General features: G+C 52.9%; 1 protein-coding gene across 1 annotated transcript in view; it reads left to right on the top strand.

The window, feature by feature from the left end:
* Positions 1-5,758: 5,758 nt before the first annotated feature.
* LOC135511831 (uncharacterized) overlaps positions 5,759-10,376 on the top strand; it is a 49,072-nt gene continuing 44,454 nt past the window's right edge. The window contains exons 1-2 of the mRNA XM_064933312.1: positions 5,759-5,787; positions 8,264-10,376. The exon at positions 8,264-10,376 is cut by the window's right edge and continues 927 nt beyond it. Coding sequence (XP_064789384.1) covers positions 8,291-10,376 — 2,086 coding nt within the window. The 5' untranslated portion in view covers positions 5,759-5,787; positions 8,264-8,290. The remainder of the gene's footprint in view (positions 5,788-8,263) is intronic.

Here is a 10,376-nt window from a genome sequence, read left to right as displayed (position 1 = left end):
AACACCAGGTAACTGACCAGGCTCCTTCCCCCAGTACTCAACACCAGGCTCCTTCCCCCAGTACTTAACACCAGGTAACTGACCAGGCTCCTTCCCCCAGTACTCAACACCAGGCTCCTTCCCCCAGTACTTAACACCAGGTAACTGACCAGGATCCTTCACCCAGTACTCAACACCAGGCTCCTTCCCCAGTACTCAACACCAGGCTCCTTCCCCAGTACTCAATACCAGGTAACTGATCAGGCTCCTTCCCCCAGTACTCAACACCCGGCTCCTTCTCCCAGTACTCAACACCAGGCTCCTTCCCCCAGTACTTAACACCAGGTAACTGACCAGGCTCCTTCCCCCAGTACTCAACACCAGGCTCCTTCCCCCAGTACTTAACACCAGGTAACTGACCAGGATCCTTCCCCCAGTACTCAACACCAGGCTCCTTCCCCAGTACTCAACACCAGGCTCCTTCCCCAGTACTCAATACCAGGTAACTGATCAGGCTCCTTCCCCCAGTACTCAACACCCGGCTCCTTCTCCCATTACTCAACACCAGGCTCCTTCTCCCATTATTCAACACCAGGCTCCTTCCCCCAGTACTCAACACCAGGTAACTGACCAGGCTCCTTCCCCTCGTACTCAACACCAGGTAACTGACCAGGCTCCTTCACCCAGTACTCAACACCAGGTAACTGACCAGGCTCCTTCTCCCAGTACTCAACACCAGGTAACTGACCAGGCTCCTTCTCCCAGTACTCAACACCAGGCTCCTTCTCCCAGTACTCAACACCAGGCTCCTTCTCCTAGTACTCAACACCAGGTAACTGATCAGGCTCCTTCCCCCAGTACTCAACACAAGGCTCCTTCCCCCAGTACTCAACACCAGGCTCCTTCCCCAGTACTCAACACCAGGTAACTGATCAGGCTCCTTCCCCCAGTACTCAACACAAGGCTCCTTCCCCAGTACTCAACACATGGCTCCTTCCCCCAGTACTCAACACCAGGTAACTGACCAGGCTCCTTCCCCCAGTACTCAACACCAGGCTCCTTCCCCAGTACTCAACACCAGGTAACTGACCAGGCTCCTTCCCCTCGTACTCAACACCAGGTAACTGACCAGGCTCCTTCACCCAGTACTCAACACCAGGTAACTGACCAGGCTCCTTCTCCCAGTACTCAACACCAGGTAACTGACCAGGCTCCTTCCCCCAGTACTCAACACCAGGCTCCTTACCCCAGTACTTAACACCAGGTAACTGACCAGGATCCTTCAACCAGTACACAACACCAGGCTCCTTCCCAAGTACTCAACACCAGGCTCCTTCCCCAGTACTCAATACCATGTAACTGATCAGGCTCCTTCCCCTAGTACTCAACACCCGGCTCCTTCTCCCAGTACTCAACACCAGGCTCCTTCTCCCAGTACTCAACACCAGGCTCCTTCCCCCAGTACTCAACACCAGGTAACTGACCAGGCTCCTTCCCCCCGTACTCAACACCAGGTAACTGACCAGGCTTCTTCCCCCAGTACTCAACACCAGGTAACTGACCAGGCTCCTTCTCCCAGTACTCAACACCAGGTAACTGACCAGGGTCCTTCTCCCAGTACTCAACACCAGGCTCCTTCTCCCAGTACTCAACACCAGGCTCCTTCTCCCAGTACTCAACACCAGGCTCCTTCCCCAGTATTCAACACTAGGTAACTGACCAGGCTCCTTCCCCCAGTACTGAACACCAGGCTCCTTCTCCCGGTAGTCAACACCAGGTAACTGACCAGACTACTTCTCCCAGTACTCAACACCAGGTAACTGACCAGGCTCCTTCCCCCAGTACTCAACACCAGGTAACTGACCAGGCTCCTTCTCCCAGTACTCAACACCAGACTCCTTCTCCCAGTACTCAACACCAGGCTCCCTCCCCCAGTACTCAACACCAGGCTCCTTCCCCCAGTACTTAACACCAGGTAACTGGCCAGGCTCCTTCTCCCAGTACTCAACACCAGGTAACTGACCAGGCTCCTTCTCCCAGTACTCAACACCAGGTAACTGACCATGCTCCTTCTCCCAGTACTCAACACCTGGCTCCTTCCCCCAGTACTTAACACCAGGTAACTGACCAGGCTCCTTCCCCCAGTACTCAACACCAGGCTCCTTCCCCAGTACTTAACACCAGGTAACTGACCAGGCTCCTTCCCCCAGTACTCAACACCAGGCTCCTTCCCCAGTACTTAACACCAGGTAACTGACCAGGATCCTTCCCCCAGTACTCAACACCAGGCTCCTTCCCCAGTACTCAACACCAGGCTCCTTCCCCAGTACTCAATACCAGGTAACTGATCAGGCTCCTTCCCCCAGTACTCAACACCCGGCTCCTTCTCCCATTACTCAACACCAGGCTCCTTCTCCCATTATTCAACACCAGGCTCCTTCCCCCAGTACTCAACACCAGGTAACTGACCAGGCTCCTTCCCCTCGTACTCAACACCAGGTAACTGACCAGGCTCCTTCACCAGTACTCAACACCAGGTAACTGACCAGGCTCCTTCTCCCAGTACTCAACACCAGGTAACTGACCAGGCTCCTTCTCCCAGTACTCAACACCAGGCTCCTTCTCCCAGTACTCAACACCAGGCTCCTTCTCCTAGTACTCAACACCAGGTAACTGATCAGGCTCCTTCCCCCAGTACTCAACACAAGGCTCCTTCCCCCAGTACTCAACACCAGGCTCCTTCCCCAGTACTCAACACCAGGTAACTGATCAGGCTCCTTCCCCCAGTACTCAACACAAGGCTCCTTCCCCCAGTACTCAACACATGGCTCCTTCCCCCAGTACTCAACACCAGGTAACTGACCAGGCTCCTTCCCCCAGTACTCAACACCAGGCTCCTTCCCCCAGTACTCAACACCAGGTAACTGACCAGGCTCCTTCCCCTCGTACTCAACACCAGGTAACTGACCAGGCTCCTTCACCCAGTACTCAACACCAGGTAACTGACCAGGCTCCTTCTCCCAGTACTCAACACCAGGTAACTGACCAGGCTCCTTCCCCCAGTACTCAACACCAGGCTCCTTCCCCCAGTACTCAACAACAGGCTCCTTCCCCCAGTACTTAACACCAGGTAACTGACCAGGATCCTTCAACCAGTACACAACACCAGGCTCCTTCCCAAGTACTCAACACCAGGCTCCTTCCCCAGTACTCAATACCATGTAACTGATCAGGCTCCTTCCCCTAGTACTCAACACCCGGCTCCTTCTCCCAGTACTCAACACCAGGCTCCTTCTCCCAGTACTCAACACCAGGCTCCTTCTCCCAGTACTCAACACCAGGCTCCTTCTCCCAGTACTCAACACCAGGCTCCTTCTCCCAGTACTCAACACCAGGCTCCTTCCCCAGTATTCAACACTAGGTAACTGACCAGGCTCCTTCCCCCAGTACTGAACACCAGGCTCCTTCTCCCGGTAGTCAACACCAGGTAACTGACCAGACTACTTCTCCCAGTACTCAACACCAGGTAACTGACCAGGCTCCTTCCCCCAGTACTCAACACCAGTTAACTGACCAGGCTCCTTCTCCCAGTACTCAACACCAGACTCCTTCTCCCAGTACTCAACACCAGGCTCCCTCCCCCAGTACTCAACACCAGGCTCCTTCCCCCAGTACTTAACACCAGGTAACTGGCCAGGCTCCTTCTCCCAGTACTCAACACCAGGTAACTGACCAGGCTCCTTCTCCCAGTACTCAACACCAGGTAACTGACCAGGCTCCTTCCCCCAGTACTCAACACCAGGCTCCTTCCCCAGTACTTAACACCAGGTAACTGACCAGGCTCCTTCCCCCAGTACTCAACACCAGGCTCCTTCCCCCAGTACTTAACACCAGGTAACTGACCAGGCTCCTTCCCCCAGTACTCAACACCAGGCTCCTTCCCCCAGTACTTAACACCAGGTAACTGACCAGGCTCCTTCCCCCAGTACTCAACACCAGGCTCCTTCCCCAGTACTTAACACCAGGTAACTGACCAGGATCCTTCCCCCAGTACTCAACACCAGGCTCCTTCCCCAGTACTCAACACCAGGCTCCTTCCCCAGTACTCAATACCAGGTAACTGATCAGGCTCCTTCCCCCAGTACTCAACACCCGGCTCCTTCTCCCATTACTCAACACCAGGCTCCTTCTCCCATTATTCAACACCAGGCTCCTTCCCCCAGTACTCAACACCAGGTAACTGACCAGGCTCCTTCCCCTCGTACTCAACACCAGGTAACTGACCAGGCTCCTTCACCAGTACTCAACACCAGGTAACTGACCAGGCTCCTTCTCCCAGTACTCAACACCAGGTAACTGGCCAGGCTCCTTCTCCCAGTACTCAACACCAGGCTCCTTCTCCCAGTACTCAACACCAGGCTCCTTCTCCTAGTACTCAACACCAGGTAACTGATCAGGCTCCTTCCCCCAGTACTCAACACAAGGCTCCTTCCCCCAGTACTCAACACATGGCTCCTTCCCCCAGTACTCAACACCAGGTAACTGACCAGGCTCCTTCCCCCAGTACTCAACACCAGGCTCCTTCCCCCAGTACTCAACACCAGGTAACTGACCAGGCTCCTTCCCCTCGTACTCAACACCAGGTAACTGACCAGGCTCCTTCACCCAGTACTCAACACCAGGTAACTGACCAGGCTCCTTCTCCCAGTACTCAACACCAGGTAACTGACCAGGCTCCTTCCCCAGTACTCAACACCAGGCTCCTTCCCCAGTACTCAACACCAGGTAACTGACCAGGATCCTTCAACCAGTACACAACACCAGGCTCCTTCCCAAGTACTCAACACCAGGCTCCTTCCCCAGTACTCAATACCATGTAACTGATCAGGCTCCTTCCCCTAGTACTCAACACCCGGCTCCTTCTCCCAGTACTCAACACCAGGCTCCTTCTCCCAGTACTCAACACCAGGCTCCTTCCCCCAGTACTCAACACCAGGTAACTGACCAGGCTCCTTCCCCCCGTACTCAACACCAGGTAACTGACCAGGCTTCTTCCCCCAGTACTCAACACCAGGTAACTGACCAGGCTCCTTCTCCCAGTACTCAACACCAGGTAACTGACCAGGCTCCTTCTCCCAGTACTCAACACCAGGCTCCTTCTCCCAGTACTCAACACCAGGCTCCTTCTCCCAGTACTCAACACCAGGCTCCTTCCCCAGTATTCAACACTAGGTAACTGACCAGGCTCCTTCCCCCAGTACTGAACACCAGGCTCCTTCTCCCGGTAGTCAACACCAGGTAACTGACCAGACTACTTCTCCCAGTACTCAACACCAGGTAACTGACCAGGCTCCTTCCCCCAGTACTCAACAGCAGGTAACTGACCAGGCTCCTTCTCCCAGTAATCAATACCAGGCTCCTTCTCCCAGTACTCAACAGCAGGTAACTGACCAGGCTCCTTCCCCAGTACTCAACACCAGGTAACTGACCAGACTCCTTCTCCCAGTACTCAACACCAGGCTCCTTCCCCAGTACTCAACACCAGGCTCCTTCCTCAGTACTCAATACCAGGTAACTGATCAGGCTCCTTCCCCCAGTACTCAACACCCGGCTCCTTCTCCCAGTACTCAACACCAGGCTCCTTCTCCCAGTACTCAACACCAGGCTCCTTCCCCCAGTACTCAACACCAGGTAACTGACCAGGCTCCTTCCCCCCGTACTCAACACCAGGTAACTGACCAGGCTTCTTCCCCCAGTACTCAACACCAGGTAACTGACCAGGCTCCTTCTCCCAGTACTCAACACCAGGTAACTGACCAGGCTCCTTCTCCCCGTGCTCAACACCAGGCTCCTTCCCCCAGTACTCAACACCAGGTAACTGACCAGACTCCTTCTCCCAGTACTCAACACCAGGCTCCTTCCCCCAGTACTCAACACCAGGTAACTGACCAGGCTCCTTCCCCCAGTACTGAACACCAGGCTCCTTCCCCAGTACTCAACACCAGGTAACTGACCAGACTCCTTCTCCCAGTACTCAACACCAGGCTCCTTCCCCAGTACTCAACACCAGGTAACTGACCAGGCTCCTTCTCCAAGTACTCAACACCAGGCTCCTTCCCCAGTACTGAACACCAGGCTCCTTCTCCCAGTACTCAACACCAGGTAACTGACCAGGCTCCTTCCCCCAGTACTGAACACCAGGCTCCTTCTCCCGGTACTCAACACCAGGTAACTGACTGATCATGTTTGTCTTTAAGGGGATACATACAGTACATATAACAGTTAATGTATTGTCCAATATCTGTTCTAACACCCCAGAGGCAGTGAAGAGAGATGGGAAATGAAGGTAGAGAGGACGCATTAGAAGGGTGTGGGTTGGAATTCAAACCTGGCATGTATCTGTTCTGAAGGCAGCGCCAGTAACCACTAGACCACCCCAGACTAGAGTTTGTGTAAAGGCTGTGCTGTAGGATTAATACAGATACTCTTTGAAGAGGTATCATAGACAGGATGCTATTGCAGGGACTCAATACACCACATGACCAACACCCTCTGACTCTGTCTGTCTGGATCGCAGGACTGTTTTCTTAGTGCTCAGGCCTGGATATGTTTCTGAAGATCCTTGGCTTCAACAGTTGTGTTCAAGATAGCGAGTAGCTCATTGTTACATCCGAAGGGGGGATAGGCTTTTAGCTCTGCTGGCTCTGCTTGGTGTCTGCTGGCTCTGGTTGCTGTCTGCTAACTTTGGTTCCTGTCTGCTGGCTCTGCTTGCTGTCTGCTGGCTCTGCTTGGTGTCTGCTGGCTCTGCTTGCTGTCTGCTGGCTCTGCTTGCTGTCTGCTGGCTCTTGCTTGCTGTCTGCTGGCTCTGCTTGCTGTGTGCTGGCTCTGGTTGCTGTGTGCTGGCTCTGGTTGCTGTCTGCTGGCTCTGCTTGCTGTCTGCTGGCTCTGCTTGCTGTCTGCTGGCTCTGCTTGTTGTCTGCCGGCTCTGCTTGCTGTCTGCTGGCTCTGCATGCTGTCTGCTGGCTCTGCTTGCTGTCTGCTGGCTCTGCTTGCTGTCTGCTGGCTCTGGTTGCTGTTGGGGCTGTTGTTAAGAATGGGGAGAGGCAGTCATATGACAGCCAAAGAAGCAGAAGCCTTAAGTACTAACCACTGACACAAACAGAGAGCCACAGATACACACAGTTATTGTGCCGCATGAAATGCCCCAAGTTAGTAAGACAAGAGAGACCAATCAGCCATTGTTGAGCAAGGGGAGAGGCTGTCATATGATAGCAGTACAAACAGCAAGCTTAAGTTACTACTGAAAGGCAGAGTTGGCTTTCAACAACAACAACAACCACAACAACAACAACAACAACAACTGCAACCATAACAACAACAACCATAACAACAACCACAACAACAACAACAACCACAACAACAACAATTGCAACCATAACAACAACAACCATAACAACAACCACAACAACAACAACAACAACAACCACAACAACTGCAACCATAACAACATCAACCATAACAACAACCACAACAACAACAGCAACCATAACAACAACAATTACCACAACAACAACCACAACAACAACAACAACCACAATAACAACAACAACCACATTAACAACCACAACAACATCCACAACAACAACCACAACAATAGCGACCACAACAACCACAACCACAACCATAACCACAACCATAACAACCACGACCACCACAACAACCACAACAACCACAGCAACAACAACAACAACCACCACAACAACAACCACAACATCCACCACAACAACAACAACCACAGCAACAACATCAACCACAACAACCTCAACCACAACAATAACCACAGCATGGTACATGGTACAACATTACAATTGTATAATTATGGTGATAAACTAACACATTATGAAGACACCTGAAACACCTAGTGGTTTAACACATTATGAAGACAGCCAATCTACATTATTATCCTTCTTCTTCTCCTCCTTCTTCTTCTTCTCCTTCTTCTTCTTCTTCTTCTTCGTCTTCTTCTTCTTCTTCTTCGTCTTCTTCTTCTTCTTCTTCTTCTTCTCCTCCTTCTTCTTCTTCTTCTTCTTCTTCTTCTTCTTCTTCTTCTTCGTCTTCTTCTTCTTCTTCTCCTCCTTCTTCTTCTCCTTCTTCTTCTTCTTCTTCTTCTTCTTCTCCTCCTTCTCCTTCTCCTCCTTCTCCTTCTTCTTCTTCTCCTCCTTCTTCTTCTTCTTCTTCTTCTTCTTCTTCTTCTTCTTCTTCTTCTTCTTCTCCTTTCCCACAGGTCTCAGGCAAGGAAAGCTCAGTGCCAATGGAGAGGGACAACAGGTCTTTAGGTTGGCAGGATCAGAGGAGAAGTTGGGCTAGCAGGACATCATCCCACCTCAGTGGTAGTGGGACTCCTACCCAGTCTAACAACTCCCTCCCCAGGGCTAACACTAACTCAGAGCCTGCCAGGAAGAGCCCTCTACACAGGACAACCAGCAACAACCAACAGCCTTCACACACTGAGTTTACACCCTATGGGACCAGCTCACAGTCTCCTGGAATCCAACCTGGGGACGACTCAGACTCAGAACCCTGCTGGAGATCTTCTCTACACAGGACCAACAGCTTCCAAATGTCTTGTCCCTCGATGATCAGGCCAACAGTCCAAAATAATCCTTCACACACTGAGATAACCCCCTCTGGAACCAAATCTGCACCGTCCAGGACCAACAACCCTCTATGTAGGACAAACAGCGTCCAACAGAAACCCTCACACACTGAGATAACCCCCTCTGGAACCAAATCTGTACCGTCCAGGAGCAACAACCCTCTATGTAGGACAAACAGCGTCCAACAGAAACCCTCACACACTGAGATAACCCCCTCTGGAACCAAATCTGCACCGTCCAGGAGCAACAACCCCCTATGTAGGACAAACAGCGTCCAACAGAAACCCTCACACACTGAGTTAACTCTTTATAGAACCAGCTCAGAGCCTTACAGAGCAACCTCTCTACAAAAACGAACAAGTTGTCTACCACAAACTTCTCCTGCTGGGGTAGTATCACCCCCGGCCCCTGGGACCACTACAGGTGCTACCATCGTCCTGAAGACAACTACACCAGCCTTCTCCTCCATTACCATCGCCACCAAGAAGATCTCCAGGACGGCAAGCCTCCCTGGGTCTAGACCTCTGAGCCCTGGATCTAGAGCGCCCAGACCCCAGAGCTACCACTCTGACGAGACCAGGGTCCCAGGCTATAAAGCCCCCAGGCCCCAGAGCTACCACTGCGACGAGGCCAGAGTCCCAGGCTATAAAACCCCCAGTCCCCAGAGCTACCACTGCGACGAGGCCAGGGTCCCAGGCTGTAAAACCCCCAGTCCCCAGAGCTACCACTGCGAAGAGGCCAGGGTCCCAGGCTATAAAACCCCCAGGCCCCAGAGCTACCACTGTGACGAGGCCAGGGTCCCAGGCTATAAACCCCCCAGGCCCCAGAGCTACCACACAAACCAGGCCAGACTCTCCACCACCTCCACCTCTGTCACCCAGCAGGACCAGGTCCATCACCACCACCCCACCGGCAACGACCCCAGCTCCACCCCTGTCACCCTCAGGAGAAAGTCCACCGCCACCATAGTCAAAGTGACCGAGCACAGAAGGATGACCTCTGAACCTGTCAACCGACTCGACGGAAGGCAGAGCCCTGTTTCATCTGTGTCAGGTGACCAACCAAATGATCAGGGCACGGCGGTTCACAGGAGACAAGCCACCGTCATAAAAGTGACCGAGCACAGAGAGAGCTACAGCCCAGGTCAGGATGCCAGAGGTGTGAACAGAAGCAGCAGTAGGCCGTCAGAGTACAGACACAGTTACACAGAGGGAGTGTACAGACACAAATCCCCGTGGCAACAATCCCCGTGGCAACAAGGAGCCATGAATTCAAACATGAACTCTATGGAATCACTCCATAGCACCCCTCCCTCCCAGTACCTTCTAGAATCATCTATGGACAGGATAGACAGGCCCAACTCTGCTCTGTTCCTGACTCCAAACAAGTCCACCTCAACCACTACAGTTGCTCTGAGGGACCCAGGGGGAAGCAGAGGTGGAGGGAAGCCATTACAGAAGTCTACCCTGATGCTGTTCATCAACCCCTCTTCTCCCTCTTCCAGAGAGACGGCCATAGAGAAGGTTGGTGTAGAGAGAGGAGGCGAAGAGAGACGGGCTCGGGACAGAGCCAGGAGACCAGCGAGCTGCTATGCTAATGTGTTTGGCCCGGTCTCAGAGACAGTAACTGTGAAACAAGCTGGACCCGGGAACTGGAGCCCAGAGACTGTTACTGTTACACAAGCTGGACCCGGGAACTGGAGCCCAGAGACTGTTAAACAAGCTGGACCCGGGAACTGGA

Source organism: Oncorhynchus masou, chromosome 24 (assembly GCF_036934945.1).
Source record: "Oncorhynchus masou masou isolate Uvic2021 chromosome 24, UVic_Omas_1.1, whole genome shotgun sequence".
In the NCBI taxonomy this organism is placed as follows: Eukaryota; Metazoa; Chordata; class Actinopteri; order Salmoniformes; family Salmonidae; genus Oncorhynchus; species Oncorhynchus masou.
The sequence above is the reverse complement of the archived record's forward strand: the minus strand, read 5'-3'. Positions and strand labels throughout refer to the sequence as shown.